This window comes from Dipteris shenzhenensis, chromosome 26, assembly GCF_047967505.1.
Source record: "Dipteris shenzhenensis isolate YYH24624 ecotype China chromosome 26, Dip_SZ_1.0, whole genome shotgun sequence".
Taxonomy (NCBI): domain Eukaryota; kingdom Viridiplantae; phylum Streptophyta; class Polypodiopsida; order Gleicheniales; family Dipteridaceae; genus Dipteris; species Dipteris shenzhenensis.
This window is the reverse complement of record NC_141621.1, coordinates 15051355-15071013: the sequence shown is the minus strand read 5'-3', so window position 1 is coordinate 15071013 and position 19659 is coordinate 15051355. Positions and strand designations below refer to the sequence as shown.

Below are 19659 nucleotides of genomic sequence, written 5' to 3'. Positions count from 1 at the left end.
TATGCTTGCAGCTCTCCTTGCCTTGATCTCTAGCTGTTGTGTCGACACCCGAATCTATCCAATAACAATTCTCAATGCATGTGAGACTCATTTATCCTCAAGGAACTGGGGTTTGATGATGAGTCTATCCTCCATACTCTCAAGAAGTGATCGAGATAGAACTGAATCTTAGTGGGGAACTCTTGGTCCCGCATAGACTTGGTGTCTTAGGAGTACATACTGCTCATTTTCCACCTCCTTGTAAGCCGGTTTTGCATAATCTTACTTTCTCTTGGGACTCTAGGTCTTGCCCACCTTCCCTTCTCCATCTCTAGATCATGTGAGCTGGTTCTCATTTTGCATGTTAGATGCCTCTTAAACATTGATATGTCTTCCTTAAGGTATTTTTTAATCCCATAGCTGTCCGTTGGATTAATTTCCAGTTTGTAGAACTGCATTTTTGCCCTTGGGTCTTCCCATAATTTTTGTAGCATCTTCTGTGTCAGTGATTGCTGATCTCACATGCATCCTTTGGTATATCAGCAGCTGTTATACCCCATAATTCCATCCATTTCATCCCATCTTGTTGCCATCTGATGGTTTTTGTAGCTTCCTATGCAGAGAGAGAGAGAGAGAGAGAGAGAGAGAGAGAGAGAGAGAGAAGTAGAAGTAGAATTTATTAACGTCCACGGGAGGCCAAAAATGACCCATGGGACCATCTCAATACAATGTAAAGAAAGTCTCCTAAAAAAGAGGGGTCAGGAATCTATGAGTTCTTGACGACATGTAAAAAGACGGGTGACAAAAGATCCCAACGCTGCCGGAGAGGCAGTAGAGAGAACTGATGTCAACTGAGCAGAGTCCTCCAGTATCTACTGGTAGTCCTCCTTGATATGTGCATATCGGGGGCACTGTAAAGCTACATGTGCCTCTGTCTCAACTGACTGCAAGTCGCATAGAGTACAAACTCTGGTGTGTCTGGGCTGATGCATCGAAGCTCCCTTCTCTATAGCAAGCGTTTGAGATCTGGTGCGAAACCTGGCTATATTTCTGCGAGAGAAGGGGAATAGGTGTGCTAATGTAGGGCTGAGCAGAGGCCTCCATGGACATGTATGTAGACCAACATGAAGGGTTTATGTTGTCCTGATAATACTCCAGCTTTGTCCTTTTTTCATTTGTCAACCAGTGGGTCTGCAAAGTGCTCAGTAGGGACATTTGAAATTCTTGCATGGTGACCTTTTCAGGCGGCATGGTCAAGTATGTATCTACTTTCCATCGGCTGAACCATTTCCTTATGTCTGTTGCCCACCCTGTACAAATGATCTTACTTTTGTGATTCTTTTGAAGCTTTGTGCTGGCAGTCCATGCTCTATAAGGTAGTCTATCTGGTGGCATCTGCTGCACCTCTAGCAAATATTGCATAACTCTGATCAATGCATGAAATTCGATCGGCCTCCTACCTGTTTCCAATAGAAGCACTGAGTATGGGGTAGTGGGTTTGACACCAAGGTGCCTGCATAGAAATGCTTTCTGCATTTTTTCAATCTCATTCCATGTAGATGCTGAAATACTGCCTCCCCTCCATATAACACTATCTGCACTACATATGCATCAAACAATACATTTCGAATTTTCCACTTCCTGGTGTCAGTGTGCCTGCAGTCATTCTTAAACTTGTAGTATTTCCCCCAACCAGTATCCATCCTTTTGTGTATGCATTGCCACCCTCTGTGATCCGCTGGGATGTCAATCCCCAAATACTTGAAGGCACTGACATATTCAATAATCTGTCCATCAAAAGTGATCTCAGGAGGATGCTCGGGCTGATTGGTACATACTGCCATCATCTTTGTTTTTCCTACATTCACTTGCAGCCCACTTTCACTGCAAAAAGTATTGAGCACCTTTAGTAGTTTGTGCATAGAGTCCGGGTCATATGCAAAGAGAACCACATCATCTGCGTATAGTAACAGTAGCACTGTCCATAATCCCAGTTGCGGTCCTTGCAACCCTTATTCCGCTACAAACTCATTGATGAGTTCTTCCAATTGATCAATGCATATGCCAAACAGGGTGGGTGATAGAGGGCAGCCTTGTTTCACTCCCATATTGCTTTCAAAAACATCTGACATGTGCCCTGTGATTGCTTGAGTCGGCATAGTACTTTCTCGTAGATCCGAGAAATGCCTACTCTCAAGGCCAAGGGGACTCCTATTTCTTGCATTCTTTTCCATACTCCTCCTCTCGGGACTGTCTGCTTTCTTGAAATCGGCAAAGCAACAGAATAGAGTACGCCCCTTAGTCTACTCTCATCCATGAGGACTCTCAAGGTAATGAGGTGATCTGCTGTCCTGTGTTCCTTGCGAAAGCCTGCTTGTCCAGTGGCGCGTTTCTGGGCTTCTTTTGCCCATGAACTGATTTCCATTTCAAGCACTGTACTGAAGAGCTTGGCTAATGTGGAGCTCACCATTATAGTTATGTGATTTGTGACTGAATTTTTGTCTCCTCCCTTATATAAAGGCCGATGGTTCTATGAGATTGATAAAAACCTGATACAAACAAGTAGAAGGGTGGAGCATCATCACCCATGCTGCATGCTAAGTCCTAAAAATACACAGGCCATGATGGAGCGCTGGCGGCTGTCTATGGGTGCAGTTCGTCTCGGTCTCCTGGCAATGACCTTGCTCCTAACCAAAGCTACTGTAACTCTTGTGGGCCGTTCTCTAGGTCTGAACAAGGAGGGAAGATCGCCAAGTGTAATCTGCGTGTGTGTCCGCTGTTGAGTATGGCATGTCTCGAACTCTAGGTCTCTACTGCGTCTCCCGGCAGGGTTTGTGTGGTCCATATGCTTTGAATGGAAAAACTCAGTACGAGAGAGTCGATGGAAGTGAAGGAAGCACAAGAGCTGAGTACAAATTAGGGAGGAGTCACATCAAATGATCGATTGCACATGAGAGGAGGGTACTCACCTCCTTATCCCTTTTGACCTCTCCATCTTGCATATCTTTTGACCTCTCTATCTTGCCAACACTCCCAAGTACTAACCACTAATTTGACCAACTTTGGCCTCACTACACTTTGACCAATCACCCCTTTGCTCAAAGTCTCTAGCACAACATTTGATGAAAGGGGATTTGGTCCTCAACTACCATACGAGCGTTCAACACTCCATTGTCCGTATATACCCAATCAGCCACCAAATGAAAGAAAGGACATTTGTGATTTCTAATCAGCCACCAAATGAAAGAAAGGGCTCATGCGTTACCATCTAGGCTCTCCACCAAATGACGTAGGTGTTTACATCATGGCCTCCGACATTGCAAATGGCACACCATAACCTTGGGGGTTGAGCCACCTCTGGAGTCTCAATTTGATTGGAAATGTAGCCTAGTCTCCGTATCGTCTTCTATGAAACTGTGGCACCATGGAATGAAGAAAATGAATTGTGAACCCATTGCTCAAATAGATTATGAAGTAGGGTGTGGGTTGTGGGTGTGTGGATTTGTATGTGTGAGAGCATATGTTTATACTATGGTCTACACCCACTGTTGGGCGTTGATGACGTCAGTGGGGATGTCATAGGAGCTGGTCCTTGCTATGCGTGATGGAGTTTATCGTTTTTAACCTTATGAGTGACTATCGTGAGATTGAAACTGCACTATGTTGTTTTTAGAGGATGAGTTTGGGCATGTTCCTAGACTCGTCTTGGTATATGCTTCTGCGGTATTAGCGGACATGCAAATTTCACCTCGTGAAGTTTTCATCCATGCTGCGGCTTGTTGGTTTTGCAATAATTCTTTCTATCTTAAGTGGTGCATTGCCCTATCAACTAGATTTAGATGCTTGTCTGGGAGAGACTAAAATGAAATCGTTTAGTCTTCACAAGGGGTTGTAGCTTGAATGAAGAGATTTTGGACTGTCCTCTGATTAGCCTTCTCCTTCGTCATGGCTGAGTCTGCCCTTCACCTTCGGAGTGCTGACAGAAACTCAGTATGAAGACTTTGTATAAATGTATGCTCAAGTATGTGTGGGTGTGTGGATGTTGGGGTAAAGGCACATTGCCACCCCTTTATTAAAGATATGACACCTATGACAGTCATAGGGTAAAACCCTAATCCTAATAAAACTTAAGAGTTTGTGGTGTGGCTCATCACTTCACACCCGCATGTTTGGAGTCTTCTCTCTCTCTCACTCTCTCCCCGTTGCACTTCTTCCTCCTTCTTCCCTTTTCAACTAGTATCAGAGCCAGCCTCTCTTCCCCCTCTACCCGTGCCTACCCACCCCCTCTACCTCTACCTATCCTTTGCTAGGCAGCAGATCTGGGCAGCGCGGGCAGCGTGCAGGCAGCGCGTGGGCGCAGGCAGCGTGCGGGCAGCAGCTGGGCATCGAGTCGTGTACGAACGTATGGCCGTCCGTACATCCGTACGGACACCGTACTGTCGACCGTACCGTACGGATCGCCGTACGGACTGCGACAGGGAGGTGCATTTTCGATTGGGAGCAGCGTCAGGTACACGAGCTGAAAGTACAACAGGTACAGCTAGTACAGCACTAGTACAGCTGGTACAGCTGGAATACGAGTTGTGTGCAGCACGAGTGCAACTGAACGTGCATCTAGGCACACAGGCCTAGGAAGCATTCGAGGAGGAAGAAGAAGAAAATCTCAAATTTCGAGAAAAGTACAGCAGGTACAGCGAGGAGATTTGGAATTTTTCCGAGGTGCATTGTATTGCGTGAAGTACAGCAAGTACTTTTCTTTTATTTTCCTCCTGTTTGGAGGAGGACTTGTGCACAGATATCGGAATTTATGCATTTGACAGAGGATATATGCTTTTACTGGGTTTGAATCTCAGTTTACGGGTGAGCAGATCATAGGGCTTTTGCCCGGCAGTTGATGCTTTGTATGCCTTGAGGTAGTGTGGTGCCAGAGTGCACACATTTGTCTCGATTTCTGCAGTGTGGAGATGACATTTTCTTGCAGGTCACATTTCTTGTGCAACACTCAGAGAACCTCAGTTGAGCCACGCTTGGCCAGGGCGCATCGAGTTTACTCGGTCCCTAACTGTCCATCGTTGACAGTGCTCAAAAGGTTCCTCATTGAGTGTTTGTACGTTGGGATCTGTGTATGTCACTTCTCCACAGGGCAGTATATGCATTACACTGTTAGTTGATTTTGTCAGAGAGATTTGCACATTGTATGCCTTATCCCTCATTGTTGAGGTTGTTTTTCACTTGGTACAGGTGTCAAATCAAGGGGCTTTTGCCCAGATTTTGCTTGTGAGCACTTGGGTTACTGTCTGAGACTTTCAAATGCCTTTTATCCCCTTGGCAGAAGGGTGATTGCTTGGGATTTGTCCCGATTTCTGTTGCAGGTTTGTGACAGGCTGAAGTGTCTGAAGCCTTTTTCAGTGAACAAAAACAGTGTATGACAAGTGGTTTATGCATATAAAATCAGTGCCATACCTCATCTGAGGTGGGAGAAGTGATCAGGACAGCAGTGCTTTGTGCTTCGTCAGCTGATGATGCACTGTTAAAGCATTCTGAAGTTACTGTTTTATGCCTATTTGAGCACGGTACAGTGTGTCAGAAGGTACAGTGACTGGAGGGAAATTTACTGTTTTGCTGCAGATTCTTTTGACAGTTTAAAAAAAAAAAAAAACAGCACTATTGTGAGTGCTTCTGGCTCTTGATAGAGCAGGTTTTTGCTGAGAAATCAGAACTTTATTCAGTCATCTTTTTGACTTACAGGGAGTCAGGAACTTTCCTTTTCTGATATGGCATCAGGGGGAAGTGAATCATCAATTCTGAACATAAAGAAATTGGAAGGAGCACACAATTATGCATTATGGGCAGAACAGTGTTTGAATGTACTTCTGCTAAAGAAGATTTCTAAGCCCATAAGGGTGAAGGGTGTCAAGCCATCTGACATGGCAGATGATGAATGGGAAGAGCTTGATTTGTCCGCAAGGGCAGCTATCATGCTTACTATTTCTGATACTCTTGTGTTCAATGTTCAGGCTGAAAAGACCTCTTATGGCCTATGGCAGAGGCTAGCAGAGTTATATGCCCAAAAGAGCTCAGCCAGTAAGGTTTATTGGTTGAAGAAGCTGGTTGATCTTCGCATGAAGGAAGGTACAACTATGACCTCACACTTGAGTGAGTTCAATGCCATCTTTACACAGCTGATTGCACAGGGTTTGAATCTTGATGAGGAGTTCAAGGCTACCTTCTTGTTGTGTATCCTCCCTGAGAGTTGGGACACTTTCAAGACCACCCTGTCAAATTCAAATGTCATTCTTATGTATGCTGATGTGGAGAGCTCTCTTCTTATGGAGGAGATGAGCAGGAAAAATAATATGGGCAGCAAGTCTTCAAATGCTTTGCAGGTACAGGATAGAGGCAGGACTCAGCAGAAGGGGAGATCTGCTAGTAAGTCTAAATCCCGCAGTCAGTCCCGTGGCAAAAAGGATATTGAATGCTTTTATTGTGGCAAGAAGGGACATGTGAAGTCTAAGTGCTTCAAGTTTATACGGGATCAGAAAGCCAAGAAGGCTGAAACAAAGGATGCAGGCAGTGGAAGCAAAGGCAAAGGCAAGGCCAAGGCAGATGACTTGGATGCAGTGAATGTTGCAGCAGAGGATAGTGACAGTGACAGACATGATGTTTTATGCTCTTCTGCTGTAATTGCACATACTTTGGTTATTGATGGCCATGACATGCACACCTGGCTCTTGGATTCAGGTGCTTCTTTTCATGTTACTCCTCATAGGGAGTGGTTTACTTCCTACACAGGTACTCATGGAGTTGTTCATCTTGGGAACAACTATGCATGTCAGATTGCAGGGATTGGCAGTATACAGATAGTATTCCCTGATGGACGCATATTTATGCTTGATGGTGTCCGCCATGTGCCGCAAATCAAGAAAAATCTGATTAGCACTGGCTTGTTGGATGACAGTGGTTACCACACCACATTTGGGGATTCCAAATGGGTGATTACTGATGGCCAGGTTGTAGTGGTTGAGGGTTATAAGAGTGATACCTTGTACCCTCTTTATGTTTCCAGTGTGGGTAATCATGTTGTTGCCATAACCGAGCTGCCAAAGGTTTCATTGTGGCATAGCCGGTTGGGACACATGTCTGTTAAAGGAATGCAAGAACTGTCACGTTTGGGTTATTTGCTGTCTCTTTCATTTTCAGATTTGCCTACTTGTGATCATTGCATATTTGGCAAGCATTCTATGACTCCTCATAAGAGGAGAACTCCCCAAAATAGAGCACCGCTTGATCTAGTGCACACTGATTTGTGTGAGATGCCAGTGCTATCACTAGGGGGTGCAAAGTATTTCATTACTTTTATTGATGATGCCACACGCAAAGTGTGGGTCTATTTCTTGAAGCATAAGAGCGATGCCTTAGATGCTTTCAAGAAGTTTGTCGCTCAGGTTGAGAATCGGACAGGTCGCAGGCTGAAATGCCTCAGATCCGATAATGGGGGTGAGTATGTGTCACATGCTTTTGTACAGTTTTGTGAAGCTAAGGGCATTAAACAGGAACTCACAGCCCCTCATAATGCATCTCAAAATGGTGTAAGTGAGCGGATGAATCGAACTATTCAGGAGAAGGTTCGATGTATGTTGTCTTATGCTGCATTACCCCATGGCTTTTGGGCAGAAGCCGTGCAAACAGCAGTTCACATTATTAACAGGTCGCCAAACAAGGCTTTGGAGTTGAAAGTGCCAGAGGAGGTGTGGTCTGGCAAGCCACCTTCATATAAGCACTTACGTGTGTTTGGCTGCGAGTGCTTTGCTTATATACGCAAAGAACTGCGCACCAAAGTGGAGCCAAAGTCTTTCAGATGCATCTTCATGGGTTATGGTGACGAAGGTGAAATGGGGTACAGGTTATGGGATCCTGTTAAACGGAAGATTATACGCAGCAATGATGTCATCTTTAAAGAGGATAGTGTCCACAAGGAACCCGTGCAACCTGTGGAATACAGGAGGGTTATTTATGATGATGTTGGACATGCCCATTTATATGCAGCAGCAGGCTGCTGCAGATAACCCTGTTCAAGAGGGTATACAGGCTGAAAATCAGCCAGATAATTTTGCCAATGATGCACCACTGGATATGCCAGCAGATGGGGCTGTAGAACAGCCAGATATGGTGGTACAGCCACCCGTCATGCATGACGAACAGGCTGGACAGCAGCCTAATCCGGAACATTTTGTTAGGAGGAGCACCCATGTACAACGGCCTCCTGCCAGGTTTGTTCCAGGAGCCAATAATGTGGCTGATTTTATCATGCTGACAGATTGTGGTGAGCCTTCCAGCTTCAAGGAAGCTATGGGAAGAAGAGAGAAAAGGAAGTGGGAGAAAGCCATGCAGTCAGAAATGGACTCCCTACTTCAAAATGATACATGGGACTTGGTGCAGCTACCTGCAGGCAGAAAGGTTTTGCCATGCAAGTGGGTTTACAAAGTCAAAGTGGATTCAAATGCTTTACCGAGGTATAAGGCCAGATTGGTTGCCAAGGGATTTAAGCAGGAGAAGGGCATTGACTTTGATGAGATCTTTTCCCCTGTAGTCAAGATGACTACTTTGAGAGCAGTGTTAGCTCTTGTTGCTCATGAGGACATGGATTTATGTCAGATGGATGTGAAGACTGCTTTTCTTCACGGAGATCTCCATGATGAGATCTATATGAGTCAGCCAGAGGGATATGCTGTTAAAGGGAAAGAGCAGCTTGTGTGTAAGCTCAAGAGAAGCTTGTATGGACTCAAGCAGGCGCCAAGAGAATGGTACAAGAAGTTTGATGCCTTCATGCAGTCCCAAGGGTATCATAGGTGTGAGACCGATCATTGCTTGTACACCAAACGGGCAAAGGATGGCAGTTTGATGCTACTCATTCTATATGTGGATGACATGCTAATTGCCAGTAAATCGCAGCATGAGATTAGTGCTTTGAAGAAACAACTGCATAAGTCTTTGACATGAAAGACTTGGGTGATGCAAACCATATTCTTGGCATGCGGATTACTCGTGACAGGTCCAAGGCACTTTTGTTTCTGTCACAGAAGGAGTACATTGACAAAGTACTGCAGAGGTTTAAAATGGAGGGAGGGAAGTCTATTAGTACCCCGTTGCCTCCACATTTAAAACTCAGCAGTAAGGACAGCCCCAGATCAGATGATGATAAGGCTGAAATGGCCAAAGTTCCGTATGCATCTGCAGTTGGTTCTTTGATGTATGCCATAGTTGCCACTCGTCCGGATATTGCTTTTGCGGTGGGAGTCATCAGCAGGTATATGGCAAATCCAGGCAAGCGGCACTGGGAAGCAGTGAAAGGTGTCTTGAGGTATCTCAAAGGTACCAAAGACTTGTGCATATGCTATGGTAGGCAAGATGCATTGGTGCATGGTTTTACCGATTCAGACTATGCAGGGAATTCAGATAACCGGAAGTCTACTACCGGTTATATTTTCACATTTGCAGGAGGTGCTATATCATGGGTATCTCGGTTGCAGAAATGCGTTGCACTGTCAACTACTGAAGCTGAATATGTTGCAGCCACTGAAGCTTGCAAGGAAGCAATATGGCTTACTCGGCTGGTGGGAGATTTGGGCATTACAGGAGATATGCCAGTTTTGCATTGTGATAGTCAGAGTGCTATCATGTTGGCAAAGAATCCGGTCTTCCATCAAAAGACCAAGCACATAGATGTGAAATATCATTTCATCAGGGAGGTACTGGAAGACAAGCGACTTGAGCTTGTGAAAGTGCATACTGATGATAATCCTGCAGATTTGCTCACTAAGAGCTTACCTACAGAGCGGTTTGCACATTGCCACCACATCATGGGATTAGGATGAGACCATTCTTAGTTTATGGTCTTGTATACAGTAACTGTATATTGCTGTAATTTTTATTCTTTTCTCCCCTTTAGGCACATTGGCCTTTAGGTGGGAGGTTGTTGGGGTAAAAGCACATTGCCACCCCTTTATTAAAGATATGACACCTATGACTGTCTTAAGACAGTCATAGGGTAAAACCCTAATCCTAATAAAACTTAAGAGTTTGTGGTGTGGCTCATCACTTCACACCCGCATGTTTGGAGTCTTCTCTCTCTCTCACTCTCTCCCCGTTGCACTTCTTCCTCCTAGTGGATTTGTAGGTGTGAGAGCATATGTTTATATTATGGTCTACACCCATTGTTGGGCGCCGATGATGTCAGTGGGGATGTCGTAGTAGCTAGTCCCTGCTATGCATGATGGAGTTTATGGTTTTCAATCTTATGAGTGACTATCATGAGATTGAAACTGCACTATGTTGTGTTTTTAGAGTATGAGTTTGGGCATGTTTCTGGAATAATCTTGGTATATGCTTCTGCCGTATTAGTGGACATGCAAATTTTACCTTGTTCATGTTGTAGCCTGCACTATGTTGTGTTTTTAGAGGATGAGTTTGGGCATGTTTCTGGACTCATCTTGGTAAATGCTTCTGCGATATTAGTGGACATGCAAATTTCACCTTGTCCATGTTGCAGCCTACTAGTTTTGCAATAATTCTTTCTATCTTAAGTGGTGCGTTGCCCTATCAGCTAGATTTAGATGCTCGTCTAGGAGAGACTAAAATGAAATCATTTAGTCTTCACTAGCGGTTGTAGCTTGAATGAAGAGATTTTGACTACCTTTTGATTAGCCTTCTCCTTTAGTGCTAGCCTTTGTCATGGTTGAGTCTACCCTTCACCTCCGGAGTGTTGACAGAAACTCAGTTCGAAGGACTTTGTATAAATGGATGCTCAAGTATGTGGGTGTGGGGATTTGTATGTGAGCATATTTTATACTATGGTCTACACCCACTGTTGGGCGTTGATGACGTCAGTGGGGATGTCATAGTAGCTAGTCCATGCTATGCTTGATGGAGTTTATGGTTTTCAACCTTATGAGTGACTATCATGAGATTGAAACTGCACTATGTTGTGTTTTAGTTTGGGCATGTTCTTGGACTTATCTAGGTATATGTCTCTATGTAAGCTTGAGCAGGAGAATTTCCCACCAGTAAATGGCTATATCCTATATGTGATTACTCTCTAGTGCAAGTCTCACTTGGGAGGCTGCCATAAAGTTCCTATAGATTAGGCGCGAGGGTTTTTGTCTATGTTGTTTTGTTCTTGAGTGAAGGTGTATCTAGACCTGCTCATGGAGGGCGAGGAAGTTGGAGGAAAACAAAAGGTGGAGGACAGACGTGCAAGGAGGGAAGGAACAGGAAGGAAGAAGGGGAGGACACTATAGAGAAGGCCAGAGCTGGGGTGGGCTGTGATTGAAGGCGAAGAAGAAAGGGCTCAGAAAAAAGCCAAAGGGAAAGTAGAGGAGATTCGAGAGGGAAGAGGGAAGCTTGAGAGCAAGGGCAGGGGGAGGGAGCAGAGGCAGGCTGCCTGCGGGTCTTCCAAGTGACGCACAAAGCCCAAAGTGGGCTTGGGTCTAGCTGCAAGGAAAGCCCCTAATGAGCTGCAAACCAGCTCGTCTGCCTTCCCTGTGGTTGGCAGAAGGGAAATGGTGCCCACAGGCAGCAAGCGAGCGGCATAAGGGGGAAGCCGGGGCAGAAAAAGGAAAGGGGGGGGTGGAAAAGGTATGTGGCAGTCCTTGAAAGTATGCGCTTCCAGCAGTTTGCAGGTTGGAAAGTGTCAACATGGGGGGGGGGAAGAGGAGTGAGAAGGAAGCAATGAAGAGGAGGAGCTGGGAGGTCTGAATTTTTCATGGCCCATAATGCCTAATGTGATAAATTATAGTCTATTGGTAACTGCTTTGCTGGTAGGATGTATGGAGGGGAGAACGAGGCCTTTATCCGGCAATTAAGTATGCTTGAACGCTCATAAGATGTCACCCACACTTTTCTTAAAATAAAATTTAGCCGTCTGTGGGTGATTCAACATTAAAGAGGGCCGTCAGGTTGTTGACTTTGTTACCTGTTTGTTGGTATTAATTTGTTTTTCTTTTTAAGAAAAAAGTCTGAGGAGACCAAGTTTAGTGATATGATAGTGGCGTACTTTTATGAGACGGATTGGTTGGGGTTTTATGGGTGCTTGCGATCGCTTTCTTGATCAGAATGGTGCGGCGTGCCTTTTGGAGTTTTTGAACCGATGTGAGCTTCAGCTCTTGTTTATTCTTTCACAAGTGTGCAAAGTGGATGAGCTGTAGCCTCTCGAATCCAGCCCTCTCATCGTCCTTGAAAGTCCAATGCCCAAAATGCTCCTGCATACAATGTTACCGGTCAGATAGTGAGTCAAATAAAAGGAATTTCATATTCACATGCTGACGATGGGCCTGACAGCACTGTGTCTCCAACTTCGTCAAGGAAGCACAGGCTCTAGTAGGAAATAGGATATCGTTGTTGTCTCAGGTGTTACTCCTGCATGAAAAAGGATCCCCTTCCTAATGAGAAGCGGATAATTTCATTCCCAAAGAGGTCAGTGAGTTAGATTCAGTTAGTGACAGTGCATGCTTAGTTTTTGCAGGGCTGTGTTGAAAGTTACGCGATGTACAGTTTTTCATCTGGCATATGTGTGTCTAAACAACTGGGTCATTGTCCTGTGGGTTTTCTTGTTTAGTGGGGTTCATCTGGATACCTCAAGTTCAAATTATGTTTGCGTCTTTTTCAGAATTGAAAACTTGTGATAAGATGCAGGATGAGGTTAAACTTGGTACCAGGCTCACCTTGTTAATAAGGCCATTTCCTTGCAGTCAGGGACAAGTGTTTCGAGAGAATTTACTCTAAAAGAGAGATGGAGGAGAAGTTAAGCTAGTAAAAGGCTAAAAAATAATACAGCATTTACATGTCTTTGGTATGCTTGATAGGCATTTTGATATCTAACTGTTCACCCGTTCAATTGTATTTTCAGGATGCATTCATGATGCATGATGATGCAGTCCTCTGTGCTGATTTCAGCAGAGATTCAGAGATGCTGGCATCTGGTTCACAAGATGGAAAGATAAAGGTACCCTGGTCATGTTTGATGCTCTGCTTTCCTCTGATTTTTATTTATTCAAGAACCCGTTTGTTGAAAGCAAGATTTTGGCCATCCACAAGTCAAATGATGTATCTCTAGTTTATCAATTCAAGGTGTATCTGTGGTGTATCAATTCAAGGTGGTTTATTTTATTCATTGCACTATATTAGCCTTTAGGTTCATGTTTCGACATGTTTCATGGTTTTCCTTGCTTGATTTATGATGGATCAGTTTTATGACCACGAAAATTGCCTTTGCTTTGAATGCCTTTTAGAAAGTTTTTTTGTAGCATCTGATTCTCTTAGACTGATGTTGCAGCCATATCCAACTTGAATTCATTTGAAGAAATAGAAAAGGGCCCGAATGGTTTTCTATGGGGAGGTGCTACCATTTTCTTCCTCTTGATGTGTGCAGGTTTGGAGAATCCGGACAGGGCAGTGCTTGCGCCGTTTAGAGCGTGCACATTCTCAGGGCGTAACAAGTGTTACATTTTCTCGTGATAGCAGTCAATTACTTAGCACTTCTTTTGATGGCACTGCTAGGTTGGTTTTTAATGCCTTACATTTTGCTTCAAAGAATGCAAGGAAACAAAATTTAACCAAGGTTAGATTGTTTTAGCTTGCACAGGGTACATGCTATTAGTGGACGCTGCAGTTTTTGGCTGGCTCAACCAAGTTTTTTTTTTTTTTTTTTGGGGGGGGGGGGGAGAGCAGATTACATGGCCTCAAGTCTGGGAAGACACTGAAAGAATTCAGAGGTCATTCATCCTATGTTAATCATGCCATATTTACCAGTGATGGGACTCGGGTCATAACAGCCTCCAGTGATGGTTCAGTTAAAGTGAGTCAGTTGGATGCAGAATTAAGATCCATAAGATAATTATTTTTGTTCTCATCTTTTTCGTTCATCTTGTTATGTATCTCAGAACACATATTGCACAATTGTTGCTATTCCTTGACAGGTCTGGGATATGAAGACTGCAGAATGTCTCCAAACTTTTAAACCTCCACCTCCATTGCGGGTATGCAATGGCTGGCTTGATGAAATCTTTTGGAAACCTTCATTATCCTTTCTTGGTGGAAACATATCAAGCTTCTCTTCATTACCTTTTTGTACTTATACTTTTTCATGGATATTGACTATACATTTTTAATGTAGGGAGGAGATGCAACTGTCAACTCTGTTCACGTGTTTCCCAAGAATTCTGAGCATATTGTAGTATGCAACAGAGCATCATCTATTTATATCATGACTCTACAGGGGCAGGTAATGTTTTCTATGTCCATGTTCTCATTACCTCAGGTTGTACAGACTATCTCGTGCCAATTACGCCAAAGGAGATGGAATGCATGCATTTTATTGGAGCATGAATCATATCTTTATATGCATCCATTTTTTGGTGTATATTATATTTAATTTTGGCTCAGTGGGATGCACCATTGAGCTGATTTGTTCAAAGCTGTATAGCATCGGTCCAAGTTCCTCAAAGGTGAGTGGCTAGGATCGCTTTGTTGTAGGTGTTGATGTAACCAATCTCTGACGCTTTTGGGAAGCTTAGAGTAAATTTGTGCTTTCTCAAAGCAACAGGGCTGTCCCTGCTCGAAGCTGGATCTGATTTTTAATGAGACAGCCCCAACTAGTCAAGTCACTTGTGACTGGTGGGGTAACAACTCCAGGCCAGTGTCCTCGATACCACTGAGCAATCCCACAAAACAGTGAAGGAACGGGAAGGTGGAAAGGAGGCAAGGAAGCTAGAAGGAACGGGAAGAAGGTGGAAAGGAGGCAAGGAAGCTAGAAGGAAGGAAGCATAACTTGAAATAGAAATGAGAACCATCCCTCGTCCACCTCCCCTTACTTGAACTGGGTAGGAGTCTCGGATAGCCATAAGAGTAGACACCCAATATAATCATTTTTTCAGGGGACTACCCACCCTTATTGACTCCAAAGCCACAAAAGCATACATCATTTTACAGGGACTACTCAAGGGAAAGGACCTTTATTGACTCGCATTAGAGAAATCATAATACACATGGGTCGTCATCCTCAATGAGGGCGACATAAGCAGATAGTGCTTGGTCGGGGACTGGAATCTCCTCTGGGGTCTCCTCTCCTTCAACCAAGTTGGCATGATGCTAGTCTTGCTCTTTTGCTTTCTTTGTATAGCAATGTGCTTCAATATGGCCCTTGTGCTTACAATACCTGCACGCGATGTTCTTATGGGCTTTTCATTTGCTGGTGGAGGCAAGAGCCTCTTCAGTGGTTGATGTAAAGAGCGGAGATTCTTTGTTTCGGCAATCTTTTCCGAGAAGAAGGGTCACCATATCATCAAAGGTTGTGTCAACGTTGTTGAGGCAAGCCTAAGTACTTCAAGAGAGTTCTCAAAATGAGAGACTCCTTTCATACTCTTCATGAGGACAGCCATTTTGTCCTTGTCGTCAGGTGGACACTTCAGGTTGGAAAGTAGAGATTGCATTTTTGTCGAGTGTCTACTTAATGCATCTTTATCCTCCATTTTTAACTTATGAGATTGTAGCTTCAAGAAAACCTTGGAGTCGCAAATCTCCTTGGCCGTCGATTTGAAGTTGATATGATGAATCAAAGTGTTTGTGAGGCAAAGTCCAATAAGAGCAATGGCTCTTGAGTTTTGTTGCTTCCATATCTTGAGTTGTTGAAGATCCGTTGTTGTGGTGAATTCACTTACATGACCAAAAGCTCCACTTGAGTTGATTGATGTGACAAGTGAAAGTATAACACTCATATAGAGTGGACACACACACTCAAGTACCATATGTATATGGGATAACTCCCAAGATGCCACATGACACTCTCTCACACAAAGACTCATGAACTAGTTTCTAGTACACACTAGAACACACTCTTTGACTATGATTTCTCTGACAAACAACCCACAGGGTTCGAGCTAGCAGCTTATCTCCCACTGGTAGGCTTAATATGTTGAGCGACCCTCGAGCCTGAGGTCTAGACCACTGGGAGAGCTAGCTAGCCTCAAGGTCAAGACATGGGCCCACATGACATGCCCCTTCCTTTAGTTGCTTCTCCTTGGTCGACAGGTCTACATCCAAAGGAGGCTCCAACTCCTCGGATCCCGAATATTGAGCCTCTGGCTCATACTTATGGGCCTAGCACTGGCTATCTTTAGCAGTAAGCCCTAAACTTAGGCCACATGCATAAAGTAGCTTTACTTTACTAGGTCAGGCTTTTTTACTAATCAACTGTGCTAATCTTAGGATAGTCATCCCCTTTTGAGGCTAGCCCAATCCATGGGATCTAATCCTCATCCTCGCTAGCTCTATTCTTAACTTGAGGTTAATCCAAACCCTAGGTTATACTATCCATAACCCTAGATTCCATCCAAGATCATAGGCTAGCTTGGCCTTGACCCTAGACAGTCTAGTCTTGGTAGGCCCTAGCTAGACCGGTTATGGACATAATTGGAGGTAGACGAGATTGACATGCCTTGCGACTAGAATATCTAGTTGATGTGTGTGTGTGTGTGTGTGTGTGTGAACACTACTCAACTCCCTTGGATTCAAGTTGCATAGATGATTAGAGCAATCTCTAAGCTAGTCTCTGTCCACCCATGTCTATCGTGCACGTATTGTCTGACGGGGTCTCATGGAAGGGCAATTATTGGAGCAAGGAGTCTTCACCCGTGAGTGTGGAGTTCTGCTTTAAGGCCCTTCTACTCCTTGACCTTGTCATTCTGCAACTTCTTGATGGGTTCTTTGAAATAGGGTGTGGTAAAGAGCATATAAGTTTTGGGATGGGGGATGTACTTTTGGCTGTAACAGCCACTTGGCTTCAAGACCTCGTAGATTTGGCAGGGCCAATATTCCACTGTGCCCAGCCAGTGTACTTCTTGACCCCTAGGACGATCACTACTACATTTTGAACCTTAGGTAGTCGTATTTGTGGCTGCTGCTCAATCTCCTCTCTGCATTGCAGGTTGGCAAGGTGTTAAGACCCATGCGAAGGTCCTCCACATCATTGTGGAGTTCTTCCTAGGGAGGGAACTCTAGTAAAAATCCATCTGTGATGAAAGGGCTGCCGTCCCTCCCCAAACCAATCCTCCTCCTCGAATCTGTCTTTTTAGTTTCAAAAAGAGTTTGATTGAGTATGCATGTGCTTTCTAAGTTAGGAATGTAATTTTGTGTCTTCGTAGGAAGCGGTGCATAAGTGTAAGGGGTTCATTTAGTTTTTATGTTTTAAATAATTCTTTCCTTTTGTAAATTCTTTCTTTCATTCTTACATGAGAGAGAGAGAGAGAGATTTTATTCTTGTTTTCTGGAAGATTTTGTTTCTTGATTTGCTTGTTTATTTTTACTTAGTCACCTTCTTCCTTTCTTCTTTATTTCTTGTTTTCTTTCTCTCTTTTTTTTTGTTTTTTGTTTTTGGACATATTTGTATGCACTGGGTTTGCCCAAGAGATTCCTCGGGTCTTTAGAAACCCAGTATAGCTGCTTATACTTGGGCACTGATGACAACATAAGCGTTGCTTTGCTTGCTAAGTATGTCTTTCTTTTGTTTTTCAAAAATTTTCGTTACCTCTTTTTTCTTCTCTTTCGTTTTATCTTTTTTTTTGTGTGTAGATTTTTGGACTTTCGAACAACAAAAAATCTAAATTTGTACGATTGGTTATATTCTAGTATTGCAAAGGTATATAATACAACGAAGACCTTATATATGATCAGATCATGTACTGCGCCCATCTCAAGTAGGTGTCTGCCATATCCTGTGTATCCTTTGAGTGCCTCACTATTCTTAGCTCTATTGGGTCAATCTATGGTAGTCTGAGAGGATCAGCTCTGAAGTCAAACAGATTAACTTGTCTGCTCCCCCTCTGTGCATTGAAATTACCCAATAGGTGAGTCTCCCCTTGCCTAGACAACTCTGTAATGTCATCATATATTGTCTCATAGGGGCTATGCCCGTGTGGTGACCGCATGAGCATATGATGATGTATGTGGAGGAAAGTAGCACACTGCAATGAAAATGGCCCATGCATCTTGTGGCTGGAACCGAATCCACATGTATTGTGCATGCTCCTCCCTACGCATCACAGTTGTGAGTTGTGATTTGAAGAGGACAGCAACACCTCCCGAGCCTTGGACGCGAGTATCTCTCCTGAATGCTTTCCTATAAGCTGACTCCCATGTGTATCCTGTTACTACAGGCAGCCCTCTCTCTGGACACTCCTGTGTCTTTGTGTAGAAAATGATCTCTACCAGTGTATGTCTCTGAGAAGCCTCCTGGGTCAGACCAAAGAGTTCCATACCATCCTATCAGACCAACACCGTCATGTGCTGCCTGCATCCCTTTCTTCTCTTCCTCCCTTTCTGTGATCTCTACCAGTGTATGTCCCTGAGAAGCCTCCTGGGTCAGACCAAAGAGTTCCATACCAGTGTATGTCTTCTCTGGACACTCCTGTGTCTTTGTGTAGAAAATGATCTCTACCAGTGTATGTCTCTGAGAAGCCTCCTGGGTCAGACCAAAGAGTTCCATACCATCCTATCGGTCCAACACCGTCATGTGCTGCCTGCATCCCTTTCTTCTCTTCCTCCCTTTCTGTGACTTTGCCATCTCTTTATACAGCCCACTTCCCTTCCTGCTTTGCTGCCATAACTCGAACCATCCCTTCTCTACGGTGTTCTTCCTGCAAAAGAGTGAGATCATCTAGATATGTCCTTGTCTCCTTCAAGGCGGCCCTCATACCCATAAAAGTGGACCTATCTGCCACTGTCTTGAATCTCATAATCATAGGTCTCGATGGTGCATCATCCTTGCCTACTCTCAATGCTCCTTTGAAGGTGAGGTTGACACCCATCTTGGTGATCAATGCCTTTGCATATGCCCTCTAACTAGGACATTCAATGCTTTATGCTGTCTTCTTTTTTCCTCTTCTTGGGCATCAGAGATAAATTCCTTTTTGGGGGCTGATGTGCCCTTCTTGACCACTTTGGTTCACTCCTTCATTTTTGCCTTCCCCTCATTTATTTGCTGAGAAAATTTGTGCGTGTTTCCCTTGCATGTTGGCCTGTAAGGCCGATATACCTTTCTTGAGTTTTGCATTCTCTGCTTTGAATTCCTCAAGTGCTTTGCATGCATTTGCCCCTTTCCCTTCTAGTGCTTGTTTTCATTTGTTCTTTGAGCACGCTCAGTTCCTCATTCAAGAGGGGCTGGATCTGACCTTCTTTCATTTGAGTACGTGCCTTCAGAGTTTCATTTTCTGCTTGTAGGCTGATAACCTTAGCTTCCAGATCCTTTATCTTTAGACATATTGGCTGGTCTTAGCATCCACCATCCGACCCATTTCTTCCTGCATTTTACCTATTTGAATCCCCATTGTACTTGCATTTCAGTCTTCCACTTGCTCATCTCCTCTTGCATAGAGGCATGCAATCTACGCATAATTTCATCATTGTGTTCTCCTATTTTCTTCTGCAAACTCAGAGATTTCTCTCATTGCGGCATGGCATCTTCTGAGTACTCATCTAGATGGAGCTGTACTTTCTCTCCTTCTCCCTTTTTCTCAGGTGAGTTATCCATTTCGAGAGAGAGAAAGGGGGGGAATGGGTCTATGAGATTGTGAGAAACCTGATATAACAAGCTGAAGGGGTGGAGGTACTAAACGAGCATCAACACCCATG

At 44.1% G+C, this 19659-nt stretch overlaps 1 protein-coding gene across 1 annotated transcript in view; it reads left to right on the top strand.

The window, feature by feature from the left end:
- SMU1 (transducin family protein / WD-40 repeat family protein) overlaps positions 1–19659 on the top strand; it is an 85228-nt gene that overhangs the window by 55732 nt on the left and 9837 nt on the right. Inside the window, exons 9-13 of the mRNA XM_087397339.1 lie at positions 12884–12979; positions 13406–13533; positions 13705–13831; positions 13953–14012; positions 14150–14257. Of these exons, the coding sequence (XP_087253465.1) occupies positions 12884–12979; positions 13406–13533; positions 13705–13831; positions 13953–14012; positions 14150–14257 (519 nt within the window). The remainder of the gene's footprint in view (positions 1–12883; positions 12980–13405; positions 13534–13704; positions 13832–13952; positions 14013–14149; positions 14258–19659) is intronic.